Source organism: Brachionichthys hirsutus, chromosome 3, assembly GCF_040956055.1.
Source record: "Brachionichthys hirsutus isolate HB-005 chromosome 3, CSIRO-AGI_Bhir_v1, whole genome shotgun sequence".
In the NCBI taxonomy this organism is placed as follows: domain Eukaryota; kingdom Metazoa; phylum Chordata; class Actinopteri; order Lophiiformes; family Brachionichthyidae; genus Brachionichthys; species Brachionichthys hirsutus.
The window spans coordinates 3,247,500-3,271,546 of NC_090899.1; the positions used below are offsets into that span (position 1 = coordinate 3,247,500).

The 24,047-nt window shown below is 47.2% G+C and overlaps 1 protein-coding gene across 1 annotated transcript; it reads left to right on the top strand.

Moving 5' to 3' along the window:
* Positions 1 to 2,940: 2,940 nt before the first annotated feature.
* Positions 2,941 to 4,074, top strand: pou3f1 (POU class 3 homeobox 1). Its single transcript, XM_068758883.1, has one exon. The coding sequence runs from the start codon at positions 2,941 to 2,943 to the stop codon at positions 4,072 to 4,074; it is 1,134 nt and encodes a 377-aa protein (XP_068614984.1).
* The last annotated feature ends 19,973 nt before the right edge of the window (positions 4,075 to 24,047 follow it).

Below are 24,047 nucleotides of genomic sequence, written 5' to 3' on the forward strand. Positions count from 1 at the left end.
TCAAAGAAACTGCTGTTAAAACGTTTCCGATATATAAAATTCATTACATTTTCTTTAGTCAGATAAATCCGTAGTTTACTCCGTCCTGTCCGTGTCAAAAAATGTATTTTAACTGTTCAAGTTTTAATCTCCACAGTTAATCGGTGCTTGTTATATGACAGGAAAGAAACTCATGAGAACATGAATTGTATTTTCAGGGTGAGATGATACAAAGAAGACATTTGTGCGCTTATTTCTGGAAAAAAAAAAAAGAGAAAAGAAATAGCCCAACTTCCTCGCCACTCGTCTCTGCGGTTCATCTTCAGTTTGCCTCGCATGTTTCTTTCTTTCTTTCATTCATCCATGTTTTACATTCATCATATCGCGCTCATTTCCAGCCGCTTTTCCTGCACGGGCCTGCATGCCACGGAAGTTCTGTGTGATCCCTTTCATCGAGCGCACCATGGAAACCTTGCGCGCACTGGCAAAAATGCACCTCAACGCGCACAAGGCCATATTCTATACAAAAGGGCCAAAGCATCTGGAACTTTTTTTTTCTTTTTATCAAAAAGAAACTCGCTGGCACAAAAACGGGGCTGTGTGGCAGAAACGAATGCTTTTTATAGACTGGGAGACAAGAATGGCTGAATGGCTATAACGCATCTTCATTAACTGTGAGCCGCGCACGGAGCTCCGGTCTCTCGGAGCAGTGACACGCAGCCTCTTTAAGGCGCACAGAAGAGACACCGACACCGACTGGGACTTCCCGTTAACAAGAGGCAGCAGAGAGTCCATCATGGTCTGACTTATTATTGGGATTTATACGCAGTATATTTCATCAACAATTAACCGCACAAAATAAACAGTAGTTATTTAATCGCGATATATTATACTTTTTCCATAATAATAAGAAAAGCTAAAGCGTATCGATCATTAAAGATTGTTTCTTATAATAAAATACGTTTTACTGCGGTACAACGTGCGTGGCATTAAAAACATGAATCGTGAATCATCCTCTAAAATGACGCGGAGGAAAGTCGCGACTTGTCTTCCAGCCGCGTGTCTTAAGGATGGGTGGATAAAAACCACGCCTTTCAAGAGATGATGACGAGCACCTGTGACCCCGACAACATTTTCCACACACACACACACACACACACACACACACACACCCACACGCACCCACACGCGCACACACTAGTTTGTCAAAGCTGGAGACACAAGAGGTGCAGCAAGGACGCGCTCACAGCAGAAATGAGACAATTTTACCTTTTAGTCTTGTAGCTCCGGATTAAAATGAACGCGGAAGTTGAGTCGTCCTGTAAATAGAAAGAAAAGAGTCGCGGGGAGGGGGGGGGGGGGTGACAACAAGCGGCAGAGATAAAAAGGCAAAACATTGCTTTCAGGTAAATGATTAGAATAGGACTGCTGCGCCTGAGAAACCCTCCAGAAAGCTCCCGCTGCAGCGACTGGGACGTGCGTGCGCCTGATTGCAGAGTTTTGGGCGACTGGAACGGGAGAGATGTAAGATTTGTTTAAAGCCCCGCATTTCCATTTAAGAACGTGATTGTGTTTGCAAAGATCCCTTTCAATCTTCGCACCCCCCTCACCACCACCAGCCCCCCCCCCCCCTCCCCCCCACTCTACCTACCCCTCAGCGTCTCCGAGGCTGCTTTGCAATTCATAGAATTGGTAATTTGCTATTGGGACAAAACGTGAAGGGGAAAATAATCAGATCAACCGGGAGAGGGAGTGAGGAGGTGGGTGGGGTGGGGGGGTATCAAGGAGGAGGAACACACAAGCCTTCTTTCGAGCCAAGTTGCTGCTTTAAATCCTTCGAGAGGTAAATGATACAAGAATACAGCCAAGTGGATCTTCTCGAATAGAATAGATCTAATTTTGTTTTTGTTTTTTTTGGGGAGGGGGGGGGGCAGTGAGGGCGCAGCGACATATTAAATATTGTTTTATGATGGCCTAACCTAAATTATGAATGATTATTATTAGACCTGCCAAAGCCTGATAACGACTGTGTCATTGTGTTCGAGGCTTTAAAGGACGATACTGAACGCTGTGAATAAATTGTGCGTAATATCTGTCACCTGCACTTGAGCGTGTGTGTGCGTGTGTGTGCGTGTGTGTAGGAGAGCAAGAGAGAGAGAAAGCTTCGGCCTATCACACAGAACTCGGCGGTGATGATGAGATCACACAACACTGGAAATTACCGGCACAATACAGAACGACGCGGGCAGGGCTGAAGTCGAGCAAATACTTTGAAGTGCGTCATGATGAACACGTGACGTAGCCGTCATTTACACCCCAGCTCGTTGCGTGGGTGGCTGGAGAGCCCGAGAATCGCTTCTTATAATCTATGTAAAATAGGGGATGGGGCTATAATCATCAATGACCTATTATAAGAGGTGCACGGGCGTGGATTTGTAAGTGCGCGTGTTTCTGTTTGGGGGTGGGAGTATATATTGGGGGGGGGGGGGGGGGGGGGGGCTTCAAAAGAATCTCCGTACTCCCCCACGTGGTTAAACGGTGAAAGCTAATCAAACCCCGCTGCTGCAGCCCCCAGTTCGCCGTCCTCTGGGAGAACTGGAGAAATCTTTCCACGCAGACTGGGGGGGGGGGGTCATCTATCGGCAGGTATATGAAATGCTCTGCTTAAAACATCAATGAAGCTTTTAATAACCAAAGCATATGTTCTTTTGAATATACAGACAACGCAAGTCAGATCGGGGTTCTGTGCGAACATTGCGCGTCACCACGCGCTGAAAACCTTGCGCCTATTTGAGCGCCCCCCCCCCCCCCCCTAGCGGGCTTAGATGAGAGGAGCCAATACAAGCGGAAGGGAGGCGTGTCCTCGCTCTTCCCCGAGACCTCCCAGAGCAGGTTGATGCGTATTTTGGCTCTAAAGCCCGGAGACCTCCGAAGTGTTCGCCAGTTTTCGAAGTCGGAGCCATGGCGACAACTGCTCAGTACATCCCGAGGAATAACTCCTTGCCGTCCAACCCGCTCATGCATCCCGATTCGGACAGGATGCACCAGGGGACGACCTACAGGGAGGTGCAGAAAATGATGCACCACGAGTACTTGCAGGGGCTGGCGGCGACCAACACGGGACATCCGATGAGCCTGACGCACCACCAGTGGCTGCCCACGTCCAACAGCGACTGGTCCAGCGGCACCCACATCGGACAGCAGGAGCACAAAGCCAGCGCGCAGGCGAGCCGGGAGGACCTGAGCAGCGGCTTCCACCACAGAACGCACCTGGTGCACCAGCAGACGCAGAGCGCGCACCATGGATCGTGGGCGCCGGCTGCGAGCCATCACTTATCCCCGCTGTCCCCGGCGTCCAACGGCCACCAGTCCCTCGTCTACTCGCAGCCTGGATACACAAACCTCAACGCGATGCTGAGCCCCCAGCCGGGCGCCCCCCTGCACCACAACATGCGGGACCCGCTCCAAGACGAGTCGGGCAGCCTGCACGACAACCAGATGGAGTCGCCCCAGCAGGCGTTCGGCCACCACCAGGACCACTCGGACGAGGACGCGCCCAGCTCCGACGACCTGGAGCAGTTCGCCAAGCAGTTCAAGCAGCGGCGGATCAAACTGGGCTTTACGCAGGCGGACGTGGGCTTGGCCTTGGGCACCCTGTACGGAAACGTCTTTTCTCAAACCACGATCTGCAGGTTTGAGGCGCTGCAGCTCAGCTTCAAGAACATGTGCAAACTTAAGCCGCTGCTAAACAAGTGGCTGGAGGAGACAGACTCAAACACAGGCAGTCCCACCAATTTGGACAAGATCGCCGCGCAGGGCAGGAAACGAAAGAAGAGAACCTCCATCGAAGTTGGGGTGAAAGGAGCGCTGGAAAACCATTTCTTAAAATGCCCAAAGCCGTCCGCTCATGAAATCACCTCTTTAGCCGGCACCCTGCAGTTGGAAAAAGAGGTTGTGCGTGTTTGGTTTTGCAACAGAAGACAAAAAGAGAAAAGAATGACACCAGTGGGGGTCCCTCACCCGAATATGGAGGACGTATATTCCCAAGCAGAGACCCCTCCTCTACACCGCACGCTACAGAGTCCTGTGCAGTGACTGTTTTCATGAACAATCCCAGCATTTACGCATGGGGATAGAAAAGAGAGGAAAAAAAGGGGGGGGGGGGGTCTGTGGAGTTTACAGTATTTAAGTTTGGCTTTTGTTTTCCTGAGAGAAAAGAGACATGGAAAAGTTGAACAGATGAGTTTTACACTTAGTATTCGGAGATCAAGTCCAACAAATGGGTGACAAGAAGGAAAAACGTTAACAAAAAAAAAAAAAAAAAGCAAGAAAAAGAGAAGAAAAAAAAAATCGCTATTCCTGATTCCCGTGCGCATTTTGAGCGAAACAAAGATCTTTATTTACCAAAATTTCTATGGAAGAGACATACATATGAAGTAAAATTGAAATCCCATGGCTGTTTCTGATGGGGATGTTAAATGTGCATGGCAGCGGAGGCCATCTCCTCCTGGTGTATCCGTGAACTGCTGGCGCGCACCAGGGCGAGGTGGCTGCCTGAGAATGATCCACACTGGGCGGGGTAAATCGCTTACACTGAATGAACGCCTTGGTTCTTTTCTGTTTTTTTTTTTTTTTCCAGGCTTAAACTGATTAACCAGATTTCCGAATATTAGTGTGCGTTCTTTGTTATATTAAGTGTGATGTTTGTTTTTGGAAATACTTTGACTTAAGTGTGTCTCTCTTTCTGCAGACTGTCTATCATTTATTTTTATTTCTCATTAGGCTATTTGCTATAGGTACTGTAACTCATCAAAGAAGCCTCTATTTTGTTTGTTTGTTTGTTTGTTTGTTTACTCATGTTGGAGTTGGTGATGGAAATTATGGCACTGGAAAGCACTCACAATTAGGGTCAGACACAGGACGACTAAGTCCGGCTTACATGCCTTCAAAAAAAAAAAACATTTCAAGCTTTGCGAAATTCACGTTAAATGTGAAGGTAGCAAACAGACGCAGTTTTTGAAACGCGATTTTAACTTTTATTTTGGGGCATGGATGGGCGTTCGAGGCTCTTATTTTATTTGCATGTAGCACTTATTCTTTCTTTTTAAATGCATTTTTTTTTTTTATTGCAGTTTTATATTCGCCAATGAAATTGTGAGTGGAGTGAAACGCCATTCAATAAATCCCACGTTTACAGCTCACACTGCTCCCCCCCCCCGCCTGTTGTTGTCCTGTCGTATATTCCAAACATTTCAAGAGAGATTGGTCAAATCAAAAAAATGAAAGTCACGAGAACTCAGGTAACTTCAGTGCCCCACGTCGTCACGCCGCGCGTGTACTTGATTTTCATTTTCGTTCCTCTGTGTTTTTTTAGACGTTTCAAACCGCTTTCCTCTGCCCCCCCCCCCTTTACCCTCCCCATTGTATTATGTTAAAATGCTGAATTCGGAGGAAAATAAAATAATTCTGGAAGAGTAAACGATAGGGGGGGGGGGTTAACTTTTTTTTTTTATGACCTGAAAGGAAATCTGAGTGCATTGCGTGTCATTTCTCAGTGCTGGACCGGTCAAAAAAAAACAAAAACCTACAGCAGTGCTATTCAATACAGAAGAGGGATACTTCTTTAAAGAAATAATAATAATAGTCATATAATAATAATAATGATCATAAAGATTTTAGAGAAAATGTTGGCAGGATTATTTCCGATATGTAAATATGTCCAATATGTAAACTTGTATTTGTTCTGAGATATTGTTTTGTTTTTTGTTTCTTTCCGGGCAGTTTTGTACACTTACTAATTCCGAGAAGATATTTTAATATGATTTCATTTATGAATCCGACCATTTATATAAATATATATATATTTATTTCTTAAACGTGTTTGGAGCTTTTTCTTTGTTTAGCTCTGTTAATTGTTATACGTTGAAGTGAATTTCAATACGTTTTCCCCTTCTTTTGTTTTTGTTTGTTTGTTTACTACATTGGTTGTATGTTGATTGCTAAATGTAGACTGCCAAAGTCACATTTTTATTTATGTTATAGTAATATTTTATTACTTACATAAAACATATATACAAGAAATGGTCTTTTGTCGTTTTTTAAGGTCCAACCACGCGCGTCCTTTTGTTGATGAACAAAGACAAACATGGGGATGAAGTTCCAGGCCGTTCGGTGCGCGGAGAACCGGGACGCAGCCGGTTCACCGTGTGTGATTCGTTATGTAACAGGGAGTCGTTTCGATCAGAAGCTGTTCGGGAACAGACAGAAGTATTTGAACTCAGGCGTTCCCTGCTAAGTTCACACAGTCTCTGACGTTGTTCACATCTTTGTGTAATAATCGCAGTATTAAATTGTGCAATATTAACACGGGTTTATTGTCTTTTTTATTGAGTGGTGGTTGTTGACATTATTATTATTATTATTATTATTATTAATCATTATTAGCTGCACTATCCAAGTAACACGTTTACGCAGCCGACTAATAATAGGCCTTTCTTCAGTAATGTAGATTTTCTTTTAGCTGCTTTCCTGACATAAACCTTGGGGCCATCACTTGTCACGTTTTCAGCTTTTAAAAAGATGAATCGTGACAAATCTTTGATCTGAGACAGAAGAAGCCCGCGGGCACAAATCTGCCTCTTTTCCAAAGATAGAGGGATAAAGACACCCAGAAACTAAAAAGACAGGCCCTAAAGTGTAAGGCTTATACACAAGGCAGCTCAATTTGCTGTTATTTAGCATCTAGGGAAAGATTCAATGGATTTAAATCAGCACTATTTTAAATGCTGTATATAAAAGCAAAGGACACAGCGCGCAGTGCGCAATGTTTCCACAGGCCTGCGTGTCACAGGATGCGATTGGGGTTCAAGAGATTCAATGAAACGGTATAGAATTATCATTTTTTTAACTGTTCTCCACCGTATTCACCGTTTTAACGAGCAGATTTCAACGTGAAAAGTTAAAGGGCGGCCACATTCGACATCAACGCAAATTTCAAATCGAGATTTGCAGAAGATTAATCCAATAGATTACCGGAATTTGTATTAATAGGCAGACCGAGAAGTTATTGTAATTTGACCCACAGTTGCGCATTTCTATATTTTATATGGATGTTTTCATTGACAATGCACTCGCAAAAAAATAATAAAGTTTTGAAGAAGCGTTTTCCTACCAAAGCAAATTCAGCTCCGGTCTGAGACGGATATTTACGTTCATGTATGTTTGATTTTTATTCCCTTTACTCATCTCTGACAGCAAATATTTGTATTTCGCTTTGTGTAAGCGCCTTTTAAGATGAAATTTACTGCTGCATCAAACGGAATGCACCAGTGACGTGCTCTGTAATAATAATAATAATAATAATCCTGAAATCGGTGTTTTTTTGTGTAGCTTTGGCGCATGTGGAAAAGTGTCTTTGCACTGACCGAGGTGGTCAAAGTGGGAGAAAAGGCCAACATCTTCGTGTCAGCCAAATTCCACTGAACTGCGGGCCACAGGCGCCCCCTGCTGTATCTCTATTGGTACTGCAACACCAAACTCCACCTGAAAGTCTAATTGTGTATTTATTTGGGGGAATAAATTGATTGACTTGACCTTTTGTTTGCGTGGGCCTTTCCACAGATTGTTGCCAAAGAGACATCAGTTCCTGTTTAAAAGGATTGTATTTGATTTATCATCAAGCCTCCCAGTACAAGGAGAGCCATGGGGTTTTAAAATACCAGTAAGAATGGGCTGAATTACAATGTAAAGCACAGAGACCGATCCATTGGATAAAAAAAATCACCACGGTCCACTCGATCCTCCCATCCTCATCTCCTGCACTGAGCGGGCCCCTCGGCAGTGCACTCGTAAAAAGGAGCTCCAGCCTCAGCAGTGCCCGGGCACTCGTGAACAATGAAGCCTCCTTCATCAGGGAAGTATCGTCACACACAGGAGATGTGGATTAGTGATGATTAGCAGGGATTACGGCTGGTTAATGGTGGGAAAATACATTAGGAACCATCAGATCTGGGAGGGGAGGGGGGGGGGATTTCACTCATGCCAGCAGATTTGCATTGATCCACAGCAAATGAATGAGGATTAGCAGCAACAAGCTATCTGCCAACAGATAAATAACATTAAGCGTGTTATACGCCAACGCCTGTTATTAATGACATTACAAACACAACCACAATGCTGCCAATTATGGAAATAATGGCAGCAGATGAATAATTCACTTGGTTGGAATTCTTTGGATTCCAGATCATCCTCGTATGCAGAGAGGCGGCGTGAAGCCAGGCAAGCTCAGTCATCGCGAGGCAGGAAAGCCTTTAGATTCGGGATGTCACTTTCTAATGAGCGGTTTATATATTGTTAATGCCTTTACTAATGTTTGATAAATCATTCATGGCAGTTCACAGGCCCATAATAAGACATTTCAAGTGGTGTTTTTTGGGGCCTGCCAGGATTTAAAATGCCACTTTGGGTTTTTTTTCTTTTGGTTCTTCCTCCCTCTTCACCTGAATGGGTGGTGTGATATGATTCTTGATGATGAAAAGCACCAAACTCCAGATTTATTAGACTACATTAGTGAAAGGGATTTTAATCACTGTTTGACCCCCCCCTCCACAATAACCCAATAATTGTGCGTTTTCAAGTTTGTAAACCAGGCAATCCAACGACGGCACTTAATAATCACTCAGAGCCACCTGTCACAAAGATAGAGTAAAAGCGTGGCGTTTCATTTTACGCCGGGCGATGTCGGATCGGATCGGATCAGAAGTCAAATGAATCAGCATAGAGGGCAATTGTAAAACATAGCCTAGCCACATATTGAGGAGGGGGGGGGAACTCATTCCTCCACCTAACACATATTTTAACCTGACAGGTGAGAGAAAGCCTGTCTTACTCTCTATTACTATTTCTTCCACCAGCCGAGCGCTCCTCTCGCCTCCTTACCGTTTATGTAATAGATACTCCATTCCCACTGTGAGTGGCAGAGAAGGGGGGGGGATGGAAGCAAAGAACAGAATAATGCATTTTTTCATCAAAAATTCCTTCTCTTCCCTTACCTCAAGGTTTCCTCCTCTGAGTCACTTGAAAGATGGGCAACAATGTGGCCACACAGTGAACACCTAGTTACCATATGAAACGCTCCAGCAGTGAACTGGAGGAGTCAGAGGCAGGGAAGGAGAAGGCTTGTGTTATTTATGATACCGGGCCTTGTAGCTATATGGGTTCCCCCTTCATGTCTGCTCCAAGGTATGGCCCCCATATGCAAAGGGTTTCAAGTGCAGCTTCAGAAAGTTGCTCTCCCCCCCCTCCCTTCTGCTTCCCTTTGCTCTTCACTTGGAGGTTTTGAAGAAGAGAGGTAACCCCCTCTCCCTCTTTCATGGCTTTGAGGGACATTTTATATTGCCTCAGGTGTCTGTCAGTGTGACTAACAGTTTTGAGAGTGGAGAACTAATATCTCAGGAACTTGCCTCTAGGCAGCGGCACCTAGATGTTACTGTCGGTGGCATACAATGAGAATAAAGTCCTACTTTGGAGGCGTTCGGCGGCGGCAATTACTACTGATTCAGCAAGCTGGTTGGTATTAAACAATGGCTTTGACAGGTGATAAGAACACTGTGGGAACAGCGAGATAAATGCAACCATTTGTACTGCATAAGCTCCCTTCAGTTTGCAGGATATCGCACCAAAGTTTGCAGATTGCCCAAGGAATCATTTTAAGGCTAAAACACAAGGCAAAACAAAAAGCGTTTTTCTTATAAAAACTTGTGTTATTTGCCTTTTCAGGAGAAAGCAACAGAAATCGCACGACACAGCTGCCGAGGAGGCTTTTAAGCTACTGCGCAAGGTTGCAAAAGTTAATTGTGCCTAAAAGGATATGGCACGCCGATGTTAAAGGTTGTCCCTACGCTTTACCTTCAAGCCAGGCTTTTGTCGAGTGCATGGCATTGCAATTCTTCCCGTTGAATAACAAGGTTGGGCACAGAGATGAGGAAAAGAAAAGAAAAGAAAAGGCCTTGTGGTAGAGAGAGACACACCAATGAACAATAGGAAGGTCATCTTGCCCGAGAACACGCCCAAGATGTTCAGGGCCTTCCTCCATCAAGGATATATGAAAAGAAAAAGAAACGTGGCCTTTCAGAGTTTAAAAATCTATAGGCACGGCAGCTGAAAGACCATTTCTGCGCATATTGTTTCTTTACGAAGGCAGATGGACAATCTAGGAAAAAGCTAGCACGCGGAGATCTTGTCATCACAGAAGTGACTGAGGAAGTTCCAGCTCTGCTTTGCACTGTTTCCGTGCCAACCCCGTATAATCCAAACCCAAACCATATTCTTTGCTGGTGTCCTTTACCCGTGAACAAAATCCCATGTTATGCTTGGCGGAATTGAAATTATATCGTGAACCCCTGCAAATTGGAGTCGGACAATAAACAGATCATCAAAGATTATCCTGGTGGCCCCCCCGCCGCCGCCGCCAACAGACAGCTTTGCCCCGCGATTCAGTTCAAAGGACGAAGATCGGTGGGCAAATGAGTGCCGCCGCCGCTCGGCGCACAGTCGGCTGAGACAACAACAAAGATAAGGCTGATGGAAATAAATAAGGATGGAGGAGAGCACATAGGGAAGAAATAAGGAAGGGGGGAGGAAGGGGGGGGGGGAAGTGCAGGCAGAGATGAAATGGAGACCTGCCACTGTGCTCAAGGACACCGCGTGCCACTATGCAATTAGAAATGTACACAGATGATTTGGATGCAGCAATATGATTAGGCAAAGCAGTCCCCAGTCTTAGGCCTAATCAGCTCACTTCTGAGAGATACTCAAAGACTGCTGCTGCTGGTGTCTGTGTGTGTGTGTGTGTGGTAGAAGTTAGAGGGGGTGTAACACACTACAAGTCATCTCCCCACTCCAGAGAAACAGGCATACCAACACCAATGTACGTAAAAGTTAGACGTGAAGAGACGAGAGAGCACATCAGGGGTGTGTCGGAGCAGACGCTTCATTTGAACATGGATGCGGGATCTGTTTGTGGCAGGCGTTTGGGCGACCGTTGATAGAAGAGGGACTTCCAACAACTCCGTGTCCTCCATCGGCGCCGAGCCGGTCTGAAAGACAGGCCAGGATGAAAAGGTGAGAAACAGAGGCGATGGTATACACGGTCTAGGAAACAGACTCGCACGATGAAGGATGAGATCAAGGAGAAAATGATAAGAGAGTTAGCGGAAGAGGAGTTGGCAGGAGCCCTCGTCATGCATTTTGTACATAGTTAGCGAGGAGTAAGAGGAGGATTCAAGATGAGGAAGGAAGATGTTCTACTCCTCTGCTCTGCAGGTCGCTTACAGGGCAAACTTCAAACCGGGCTTTTGAGCTCACCGTATTTTTGAGGCCATCTTAAAAACAATAAGAGCTAAAACACCTAGAATCGTAAAACACTTGTGCCCCGGAGCGAGAGCCCGGGACAAACACAAAAGAGGCATCGGTCTCCAAAGATCCGCGTAATGAGCAGAGGCCAATTAAAAACAGCCTCTCCCTCCTCCTGCTCATCTGCCGCCTCCTTCTCTCCTCCGCGCGCTGTCCTTCTGCCTCTCCTCCTCCAGTGGCTTGTTATTGATCACCTTTAACCCCGTCTCGCAGCAGTGTCAAAACTACCATTTAGTATCATCCCCAGGGCTGAGCGTGTGTCGATCGCACCCTGCCCTATAAATCATTACTGGGAGGAGGGCTCGCCCAAAGCAGCAGAGGGGAGGCCCGACTTTCATATGTTTCAGAAGAACCAAGCCCCATGCCCCCTGGGGTCAAGGGTCATCGATGGTCCCATGGATTAGCACCCAGACAACCCCCGCTCTCACCCTGGTTACTCCAGCCCACCCACCTCTATCCCCCCATGAGCCAGAAGTGCCGCCCCTTTCAGTTTTAAATATGACAAAAGGCCAGTCTGAGTTCTGACCCATCTTGGCGGGGATCTCCCTCCCTGCCTGGGTGATGCTCTTCTTTATTCATCCCGGTTCTTCATTTTTGTCTTGTTGCTGCAAACCGAATGAAGGATGAGCAAAGTTCACAGTCATGTATCGTAAAGAGATTTTATGGAACAGCCCACATATCAGCCAGATGCTGCACCCAACCACAGCCCTCCTCCCGTTCTCTTCACCCTCCCTCCCTTATGCCTCGCTCCCTATGCAGAGAGGCAAATAAACCGTTTCCTCCAACCCAATTTCTGTCCACCTGCTGCCCTCCCTGCAATGGTCAAATTGCCCTCTTTTTCTGGGGATGAAGGGATGATGGGAGGAGGTGACATGCCCTTTGTTGGGGTAAAGACTGGGCAGGCAGGCAAAGGAAGGGGTAGGAGCATCGCTCTCCTCAAACCCAGGCCAACCGTGGCATTAAATATGTGTATTTAGAAATTATAATTCTGTTAATTAAGCCTCAGAGTGGCAAACACCTTTTTCTCCATATTGTTAGCAATGTCAATAAATGATTAAATATTTGTAAAGCTTCAATAGTCACTGTCGCTAAACCAGGATTAACTCACTGCTTAAACAACCAATCAGGAATCGGTCACATCAATGAGCTTCCATTCAATGCATCTACAGACGGAAGGTGATGCATTGATGCTGAAGGCAGGGGGGGTTGAAGTGGAGCAGAGGGTATGGATTTGGTACCCATTGTTGGCAGAGCATTCCCTATGTGCCCCCCCCCCCCCCCCCACCTCTCCCCTGGGGGACGTTTCTACCAGGGGGTGTAGGGATGGGATAGGACACCGTGCCATCGAAGGGATTAATTGGTGTGGCACCTCCTTGGTGCACATGGCCAAAGCAATTAAATGGTGGCCCTAGGCCTTCAGTTTTCCATTACTAAACCAGCGACAATGCAGCAAATTGGGCCTTTTTCTTCTTGTCTACATACGAGTGCATATGGCGGGGAGATTAAAGAACTGCCCAGCACGTCGGCAGGATTTCATTTATGAGGTGTGGATACTGCAGGAAAAAGACTCTACTGGCATGGAACACATAAGGAAGATGTGCTATGAAGATTTTAAACACACAGTCTTCTCCCATGTGCCCATATTTGTGTACATGTTTTCATGTTTTCCTGTCTGTCTATGTGAACTGGTGGCTATCTCATCTCTCCCACTGTCACCCACTCTCTGCTGCCGTCAAGTAGAAGCCATGGTGTACGAAGGCCTTGTGCTCTTTCACATGAGTCTTTGTTGCTTCTCTCTCTCTCTCTCTCTCTCTCTCTCTCTCTCTCTCGCTGTTCCTGGCTTCCCTTGCAGTTTGAAGATTGAGAAAAGACACAAGGAAGGTTACTGTAGTGCCTCTCTGGGGGGCGTTGGTTGTTGTTTGTCCCTTCAATAAGCCTGGGCCTGAAGCAGCAGACCACAGAGCCTTCAAACAAAAGCAAGGCCATGGAAAGCCAAAGCACGGCCGAGACGGACGCGCCGTGACCTCTACCAGTGCAGCAAGACAAATGACCCCCCGAGATAAGTGCGTACTGGATATTCTGGATGTGTTGTGATGTTTGTGGGAGGTGTATAGGTGGAGCAGAAGAAGGAAGAGGAAGGCCGGTGGACAGATGAGGACGGAGAGGAGGATAAGGAGGTGGGAAAGAAGGGAGATGCAAGAAGGGAGTGGGAATGTGGGGAAGGGGGGAAAAAGGCAACGGGAGAGGGCAGATGGAGGTAAGGGGGACCGAGAGAAAGGAAAATTAAGGAAAGACTAAATGAATGAGTAAATGGGAAAACATAAAGATAGGAAAGAAATGTAATGGACAAAAACTAATTTAGATGAAAAGTGCCACCATATTGTTATATAGGTGGTCCTCACTTAACAAAGTACTAAATTAGCAGCGCTGGCGACTCAGTGTCACGATTGGCTTTTGCAAATTTAAAAGTGCAGGTGTGTGTTTAGGCGACAAGGAATCGCTGTTACTACTGCTACTACTGTACCTTCGGCTTGTCCCGTGAGGGGTCGCCACAGCAAAACCACGTTCTCCACTTTATCCCATCCTTTGCATTAGGAAATCATGCATTAGAAAAAGATGAAAGGAGTCACTGTTACGACAGGTGGAATTCACTGGGAGCGGAGCTGTGACTGAGTACATACATATGAACAGTATAAATAACCTATGCTTTAGCAAATATTAAAAAAAATATGTATCCATGGATACAGACGCCAGACTGGAGAGAGGCGTGAAGAAGAGGGGCCAGACCGCTAACCATCCATCAAATCCATCTGACCCACCCAGTCCTGAAAAGACCATGGTCCATCACTCACCCCTGACACCGGCATCGACGTTTGCCCTTAGCCGTGCACACACACACAGACAAAAGCACACATACGTAGATGCTGAAGCACGTATGCAGACAATCCACCGGAGCTTTGCAAGTCACTCCAAAATGTCTTGTCACCTCTTGTCCTTCCTTTCATTGAACTCCCATCACCATCCATCACCCCCTCATCATTCACAAAAATGCCAACACGCTCAACAGATGGTGGCGAAACGGAAATCACGAGGGTCTCATGGCGTTCGCCCGCACCTTCAAATAGGAGCCAGTCATTGCCAGCCCTGGAAAACAGTCGTGCAAACATCGAGGCGGCGTCGACGGATGAATGGTGTGGGCCTTTGTGCTGATCCGAGTTTTGGAATCACAATCGCTGCTATTGTAGCGCTGCCTCTCCGCTTTATTACATACGCACGTGTTGATTGCTGCAAAACAACAATGCCGCGGCGTGGCATTTAGCAGCAACAATAACAGTGATGCTTGGCGCTCCTACTCAGCGTTGGAAGTTTATCCAACGAACCCCTGCGCTGACACCCTCGCACCAAGCGGTGTGAAAACCAGGAGAGGAGCCAGGTTGGGAATACATGAATGGGGACGGCTTTCTTATACCGATTTTACCTTTAAGCATGGAAATCAATCAAACGCAAGCGATTATTAGCCGTACTTATTACTGTACGTACATGGTAAATGTGGAAGTCGTGAGTTTTGGTTGCGCCCTCCTGTGTGTTGAGTGTGAACACAAGCTCTGTGTGTGGATCCATACTGCGGAGATGCGTGAAATTGATACAGAATCCGTGGCACAATGGACACATATAAGAGAGCTCCGTGGGATCAAAGGTCACCTGGCCCACCCACGTCACTGCGGTGCAACGAGCCACTGTGGAATGCCTCGGGGTCGTTCTGGTTGAAAACCTTGCATTGGTCACCGGCTCAACCCGCCGACCATCGTGACACACCCGAACGGGCTAAGCAATGCGCAGCCTTGCTATCGGAGACCGGCCCACCCTTGGATCCCATTCACACAAACCCACACATGAGCGTACGCACACAGAAGTCATCTCTGATGGCCTTATGATCCCCCCCCCCCCGTTGGCATTTAGCTGAAGACGTTCAGCGTCGATCCTTCTACGTGTGTCAGCGAATGTGTGTGCATTTGTGTCAGTGGGGAAGGGGGCGGAGGGGGGGTGCTGTGGACAGGAGTTGTGGTGTGGATGTCTTCAGAGCCAGTGGAGCCTCATCAATGGCGACTGTTGTGATGGTGACGGGGGGAAATGCGTCGGAGGCCTTTCCTACGCACTCCAGTCATCTGAATGGCTGGAATTCAAAATGGTCGAAAAGACATGCGGACTGGAAACAAAGCGCCCTCTTCATCACGTTTTCGCCGTCACTCTCACTCTTTCTTCGTCGGCTTTGAATCGTTCCGCCCCCCAAAAAATACAGCTGTAATCTTCGTTTCTTTAACGGTTTAACTGTGAGACGTCTTTTACAAGACTTTTAATAAATAAATAAATTGCTGTATATAAATAACCACAAACACGACCCAGCAGAGAAAGATGATTGATTTATGAACGATGCTCCAGATGAAGCGCATAATTCCAGGAAGATTAAGAACGATCCATTTGGAACAAAGGTGCTCGTCAGAGAAGACGTGAAAGGATAATGGATTTGAAGTGGAAATGTAATGATTGATCTATTGATTTGCTGTCTTGCGCCCCTGGCCTTTTTAACAGCAGACATCCAGCTTCACTCGGGGGGGGGGTGAAGCTCAGGCCTCAGAGGGACATTCAGGTCCATCCATTTGCCATGTGACCACCGTGTCTCAAGCAGAGACGAGATGCGGCTGCCATCTTCTAAGTTCTAGTAAACACATTTTGCGACTCAAAAGCCTAGTGAAGAAAAATTGTAAGCGATGATGAAACCGATGCTCCATCATTCCTTGTGATTCGGGCAGATGTTAAAAGACAAATGAAAAACCACTTTGCATCTAAACCTCCACTTGTGAAACACACAGCTATGATCTCCATACATCTTTGGCACGGACGTGGACTGCCGGACTACAGTGAAGCCCTTTATCCTGACCAACAAAGAGATAAATCACTCCGTTCTTGCCCACATGCTCACAAACATCCACAGAGGACCGGCAGACAGCAAAAGTCCAGCACGTACCAAAAAAAACCAAGAAAAGGATTCTTGTTCGAAGCAGGAAGGGGTTATTGTTCACGGGATGCCAACGCGTGGGCATCCAGGCACAGATTAGCTGCAGGGAAACATTATCGCTCTGGGCCAGTTGACAAGACCCGGTCTGGTCCGGCCAGGCGACATTTTGGTCATCTAGGTACGTTATGTTCTGGCTGGCTCTCGTCTCTCGCAAGAACAAAGTCAAGGCTTGTTGGAGAAACACAGAGGGGTGACTCCTTGCTCTCCGTCCCACCTCCTCCCCTCCCTTTTAGCCCCCCGGACCAACTGCGAGACCGCTGGAGTTCAAGCCTGGCCACGTGCTTCCCATTACACTCCCACAATGACCTTGTTGAGCTCAACATTTAGAGTCCCATAAAAACATTATTGTCCAACTCCTGGGATCATTTGTCCAATACCACAAAGGATCAGAGCGAACCAAAATGTTAACCCCAAGGGTTTTTGCGGAGGCACATTTTTCAGATTCTGCCCCTTCTCCGCCTTCTGCCCCCCCCCCCCCCCCCCCAGTACTACATTGTGCCCACACTGACGCACTTCTCAGTGGTGCCCCGCAGGGCACATCGACACCAGCACAATTTAGAGATGATAAAAGGCCACTTGGTCAAAATGCTGCCCATAAAATAGTCATTTTGTCTATTGTGCTCTTCTGCATAAATCACCATTTCATCCATTTCCCCTCCATTATGTGCTACTTTTCACAGAAATGTTCCTGTTTGTCATGTATGCATCCGTCCATCCGTCCGTCCTTCCATTTTCAAATGGATAACTGTGGAGCCATAACAGCTAAAAGTCCCTAATGTTCATTTAGCTTCTTAGCATGTCCATTTCACATCGGCCCGGGTGCGTCTGCTGTTTGAATGGACAAGGTCATGCCAGCCTATTAGCCATATTTAAAAAAAAACAGCCCACTTATGCTAATTACAAAGACCAAACGCATGTACAGGTTGCTTAGCGCCCGTGCACCGGGCCTGACAGATGACTCTGCGATTAGCATTGAAATGTACATAGTACCGCATGGCCGCTTGCTTCCCGTTCTCTGATCTGCGGACGCTGAGGTCGCTCATGCATTTCGCTGTGAACTAGAGGGACCGCTGCGGACAAGGACATTTGTAATTCACTATGACAATGATGAAGCAAATCTACCTCTTCCTTTCTGTGGGCTTAAAAAAATGTACTTAATGTGCATTTGGATGGAAGACATGATTCATAGCAGGAAATTAGGAGAAGGCCCCTAACCTTTTAGGAATGGACATAAGATCCATGTGTTAATTTAGAGAGGTGCATCCTGGCCTCTGATCAAGGACAACATCACTCACTCTGTCAAAGGTACAGAGCGCAACAACAATAATGACTTTTTTTTTTTTTATCACAAATCTCAGAAGCAACAGTAAATTTCTAGTCATTTTCATTTTGGGGGAAAATCTCAAGAATGCAAATAATTCAGATTTCAAAGTACAGCGGTCATCTTGAAGGGCGGGTACTGGAAGGAGGCAACAAGAACGGGTATTTAAGTTTTCATAAACTTTTTTTTTCTTTTTTCTTTTTACAAATTCTCGAGTATCGGCATCAAATTTGAGTACATTTAAACATCCTTAACGGGTACCCATCCCAATCCCTCTTTTACAGAGCTCCCATCCCGTCTGTACCAAGACTATAGGGCTCTCGGCGGGAGGAGTACATTCTCCTTTCATCCCCTGTTAGAGGACAAACACCATTCCAATCCATATTCATGAGTTGCTTATAAATATCTGATAGCAGCCGCGCTACGGCTGCTGAGCTGGGAGAGCAAACGTAAAGCGCCTTGCACATATACGTACACACAAACAAGCTGGTCGGGATGCTGATGCATGTGCATACACATACATGCTTGGACATGTACTGCATTGTCCTCTCTTCGCACACACACTGGTTGAAGACGAGCTATCGGGCCCGTATCTCCCTGCGGTTCTACCTGCCCGGCACCCTGATAGCATCGTCTCATTGCGGGGCTATCGCCCTCTCTCGTTCTCTCTCTCTCCAGCTTTAATTAAAGCATAAAGTGTGACTACGAAATGAGAGCGGAATCCTTAAGTGCTCTATTTACCGCCTCCCCTCTGACAGGGCTCATGCTTATCAGTGAGGTGAGAGCGGAGCAAAGTAAGAGGGACTTCTCAAAGGCCTTAGCAATCGCCGGGGCCTCAGTCATTCTCCATGCACGCACACACACACACACAAAAAAAAACACTTCCGCAACCTCAGCGTCACCCATCTTGAGACATTGCTCTCTCTCTGCTTAAATATAGAATGCAAATGCTTCATTCTCGTCATTCAAACTATTTAATGAAACATATGGTAAAGAGTTTAACTAAATAAACATTTGAAACACTTCATTAAGACAAAACGGAACAACAATGTCTAAAAGGGGAATTAATTTCAAAGCGTTTTAATTTCATTTTGGAATTTACCCCCAGTTGTTCAGCGCTATGAGCGTGACACCTAATAAATCTGGCATCTGGTGCATCTATGAATATATATGGGATAGCAAGAGGAAAGGCAATGGAAAACAATTCATGAACTTATTCACAAAATTAAATGGAAATTTTGTCAGATGTTTTGACCAATTCTTCACATTCCATAGAAGCATGATTTATGATTAGCCTTTGTTTTACATCAAGCCTCAAATATTAAAAGCGGCTAAAAGATTTCCAATTCCAAATCAGCCTTTTCAGCAGCTGAATTTCCCGCCTGCTAAATCCTAAGCTTACCTGCGGTTTGTGGCTGGACAGGTAAGCGCCAGTCTGAGCTCTTCTGCAGCTAAACGACTAAAACAACGAGCCAAAGGTTGCTCAAAGGCTCTGTTGGAAAAAAGAAAAGTTGAAAATGATCAGTTGCGTTGGCTTAAAGTATTTTAACCTTTATGCTCTAAAAGAAAACATCTCGCCTTTTCCCTTTCATGAAGCGGCGCCTTGCAGCCATTTGAGAACAGACGGGGCCTTTTTTTTTTTTTCCTCGGGGCTGCCGGTTAGAACGGTGATGTGAACACCGCCCCCGGGTAGCCGCTTCTGAATCACATCCCTGCAATTGATACCGATGAGGAAACAGAAGAAGAGCAAGAAGAAATAGACGCAGATAAAGGGGGCAATCTTGGAAATCAATTGCTGCGATCCACCGAACAGGTACAGCCATGACATTCAAAGGTGACATTGCAATCAGTGGACGATTCTGGCATGGACTCCTCCACTTTAAGGAAGGTAGCGGACCCGAAACGGCACTTCTGAAGAACTTCTGCTGGTGTGTCCCCCCTTTTTCTTTTGAATATTCTTTAATTTACTGATACATAACCGCTTCCCGTTGCTCGTCTTCCCCTCCGACTCATTAGAAACATTAGAATTGCTGATGCAGGCAGGAAAACACATTTTGCTTCGGTCTGAAGAATATCTTTGTTCTGTTTCCAATACAAATAGAAGGAGATTTAAATATTGCTCCTCTGGAGTGAGGCTGTGCCAAGGAGGGGAAATTTGAATTGTGCACTGTGTGCGTACGTGTGTTGTGTGGTTGTGCACACAAAAGGAGGGGGAATTGTGCAAGCTCGTATCTGCGTGTGCATGCATGCATGTGTGTGTGTGTGTGAGTTCCCCAAGGGGTATTTCTGTTCCTTGTATGAAGAACACTTAATGTGAACGATGGGTGGTGATTCGCCACGCCCTATGCGGTGGTGAAGAAGAAGGACTTTGTACAGGAATCTGGAACCTTGTTTGGATTCTGGATGTGGTCCCAACGCGAGTGGAAAACGTATTGATGAAGTTCCGGTAAGTTGGATCCATTTGTCCAAAGGCTTTCACTCTCAGCTTGGGAAAGAGAATTGTGTTTGACCGTAAACTGTGACAGGTGCGTTATTGCAGTACGCATAGCCAAAGCAGTCATCAGAAGGAAAGCCTGGGAACAAAGGAGTCAAATCATGTTTAAATATAGGATGGGGGGGCATTATGAGAGAATAAAGGAGGACGAGTGAAGCAGCACAGAAGTAAAATATGGAAAACACGGAGGGGGGGGCAAACTGGAAAGGTGAACGGGGAGGAGAGACTGGAGCTCGCTCGCTTTGCTCATTAGCCATGCAGAGCATCTTGGCTCCTCTCCCACACCTCCTGGATCACCATCGCCAGGGCCCCTCGCTGCCAGCGCCAACCCCCCCACCCCCACCCCACCTCCATGAGCCATCCCTCTCTGCCTCAGCCCTCCTTCCAGCCCCTATAATCACACCCGCAATCGTAGCCCCTAATTAGGTTAATTAATTTGTATCAGCCCTTGTAGGGACTTGGCTGATGAGGCAGCCATAATAGCATCAGCGATAGCTGCTGCCCCCCCCCCCCCCCCCCCTGCAAAAGAAAAGAAAAGTAGAAAAGATGTTAGACTATCTGTGAAACGAATCATCACATTTACCTCCCTCAACCCAAAGCTTTTTGTCAATCTCTAACACCAACACATCCCCTTCTCCTGTTATTAAATTGGGGGGGAGGGGGGGCAAGGATGGATGCCTAATCCACCCCTTCTTCATGTCCACTGAAATAAAAAGTAATTCCATTTGAGTCTCAGTAACTTCCCTCAGTGCGTAAAGAAGTGCGGCATTCTGCTTGTTTGTACACCGTCGTGGTCTTACAAAGTGTGTGCGTGCGTGCGTGCGTGCGTGTGGGAGGGGGGGGGGGGGGGCACAGCATGATAATGATTCTCTGTATTTGTCAGAGAGACCGATTGAAGCGTCGCATTACAATCAGTGGCCCTCATCGCCCCTCATCAGCCCACTGACGAACAAACTCTGATTAACAGCCCCATCTGATTACTGCAATCACCCAGGCTAACCGCGCACGCGCACGCGCACACCCGCGCGCAAAGAGCGAGCAGATCTGTAGCGCAAAAAAAGAAAGTACACAAGAAGTAGTTCTTATGATAAGCAGCACGGAAACACGCTCGAGAGACAAACAGTTTATTATAAGGAAGAGAAAAATGACGGAATCCGTCTCTACAAGAAAAAACAAGCCCAAGCAGAGTGTCCAGGAGCCAATCCCGTCCTCCCACCCGTGCGCGTGCCCTGCAAACACAAGCTCATTCAATTGTGATGAAAGCAGACACACGCATAAATAAACACGCACGCAATCTCAGGCAGACAATGACATGGGGAGGGGGGGGGGGGGGGACAAGGACAGATCCGGTAGTTAAAGCGTAATGAACACGTCCCCGAGGCACGCGACTGGCACGTCCCCCGTCCCCCCACCTGAATGATGGACTGACAGTCATACCGGGCCAGATGGGTGCCCTCCACGCACACACACACGCGCGCGCGCGCGCGCACCCCCTCTCTGCTGTATCCTGCCCCTCTTCCTTGAGGAGAGATACCCCCTGTGGAGGTAGGGTGGGGTGGGCCAGAGCAGCGTTGCTGTGTGTGTGTGTATGTGTGTTTGCGTGCACCTAAAGGTGGGGGGCACGTGTATGAGGCCCATGTCATGATTTAGGCGCCCATGCAAATTTAATCAATTCAAGTAGCTCTCACCAGCCAGGGCTCATTAGCAGCGATTTAAAAAGGAGGCTCTGTGATCCCCACGTCATTGCATTCAGCCTTGACACGCGCACACACCTACACACACACACACACACACACATTAATACACGCACACACCATCAGAGGCACTGTCGAAGCTGTAAAGATTTTCCTTCAGACGTCTTCCCCCTGGCATAGAGAGAGAGATACCCCCCCCCCTCTATCCTCCCTCTGTCCCTCCTCTCTATCCACTACTTCAAAAGCCCCATGACATCCAGCTTCAAGTCAAAGGAGAGAGGGATCCCAGATAAAGACCACCTCTGATCCCCCCCCCAACCCCTCACACTCAGACACCTTCTGAACAGTCAATCCCCAGGCAGCCTATCTCTTCTCCCCTCCTCTCAGTCTCCAGCTCTCCTCCGTAATTGGGGGGGGATCGATTAGTATTGTCCTTAACCATGCTTAACCTCAGCAGCAGGACAGTGAGGAACTCGGTTACAAATTCACCTAAAAGCAGGTTCCCCTTCTTATACCCCCCCCCCGGATAGTGCCACAGAAAATACTCAACCGTTTTCATGGGGATCTTTTATCTGTTGCATTTTTTCTAGCTGGTCGAACAAAGATTTGTAACCCCCCCCCACACACTTCTTAACCAGGCTACACTTTTACTCTGAAATGGTTCCTACACATTGGGGTCAATGTCACACATAGCACTCCACCTCTACCCCCCCCCCCCCACACACACACACACACACACATTCTAAAGAGACTAAACCTAAAGGGTCATTAACTTGAGATGACTTTGGGGGGGCAGGACGGCTTGTGTGACTCGTCAAATGAATTACGAGGCCTTTCACAATGCCTGTCTATATCTTTAAAATCAGAAGGTCGCCTTGTGCCCACCCCAGCGCCGCGCTGTAGCGACCGGGCGTAAGAGTCCGGTTGCCAGGAGGGGGGGGGGGGGGGGGGGGGGGGGGTGAGAGGAGAACTTGAGGAGAGACAGTGGTTTGTCTGTGCTTGAGCTGCAGAGTCAGATAGAGGTCCCGGAACTGCGTGCATACTGTTTTGACCCCTGGGTGCCGGGCCCGAGGGTCCCGATACATGCACGCCGCCTCGGAAGCATGACGCAGTAGCACCGGGGGGGGGGACACAAAACAATTGTGACATGAGTATTTCACGCTGAAATGCCTCTTCAGGACCGTCCTGGGTCTGGCGTGCCGCATCCGGTCTCAGCCGACACCCGCCATCGCTCTTGTCCCGTTTGGCTCAGGTCAGCAGTGTTTGGGCCAAGGCCTCCGGCCCCTCCTCTCCAGTCGCTCAGCCTCTCATTGCACTCGATGACATCCAACCCCCCCCCTCCCCTTCCAGTCACTCTCAAGAGAGCCTGATGGATGGTCCCTGTTTATGAAGCTGCTGGCACCACAGCGATCGATCAAGCCTGGGTCGCTGTGATCTGCTGCGTGGAACCTGATGCTCTGTCTGTTTCACACATGAAGGAACCGAACCACACATAGTTTGTTAATACTCACACAGCCACAAAAAGACGGGGAGGGGGGGGGGGGCAATGACGTATGATGCTTCAGTCATTTCTGAGAGCCTTGAAGTCAAAGTCCTGAAATCCAAAGCCATGACAGGGACTCTCCCGGTCTTCGGGACACTCGGATCAGAGAACTTACAATAAAAAATATTGAGTTAATTTGTGCTTCACCATGGCAACCAGAAAAACCAGTGACACAGATTTGAACGGGAAGCCTTTATAATACAGAAACAATAAAGCCGCGAGAGCCGTGGAGAGCCTGCGGAAACGGGAAGCCCACGTAGGTCGTTGTGTGGACGAGAGTTCGTCATAGAAGGGAAGGAAGGGCACAGGTTTTAGTGAACGAAGCAAATGAATTCCATTTGGCTCCGTCAGTGTCTGGGTTTCAGTATTTTGTGCGAGCGCAGACACCTGTATCTCTGTCATACTTCAAACAATTGCTTTTTTTTTTTTCTAAACCTGTTAAAGATTCAAAACTTCAGGGCTCGCTTTATCTCCACCTCCGCTGCTTTCATGCCAAAATAACATTTATTATGGCACTCTCCTTTTAG

What these genes read in the sequence shown, in the direction of transcription:
- pou3f1 (XM_068758883.1), top strand. Translation starts at nt 2,941, where the DNA reads ATGGCGACAACTGCTCAGTACATCCCGAGGAATAACTCCTTGCCGTCC.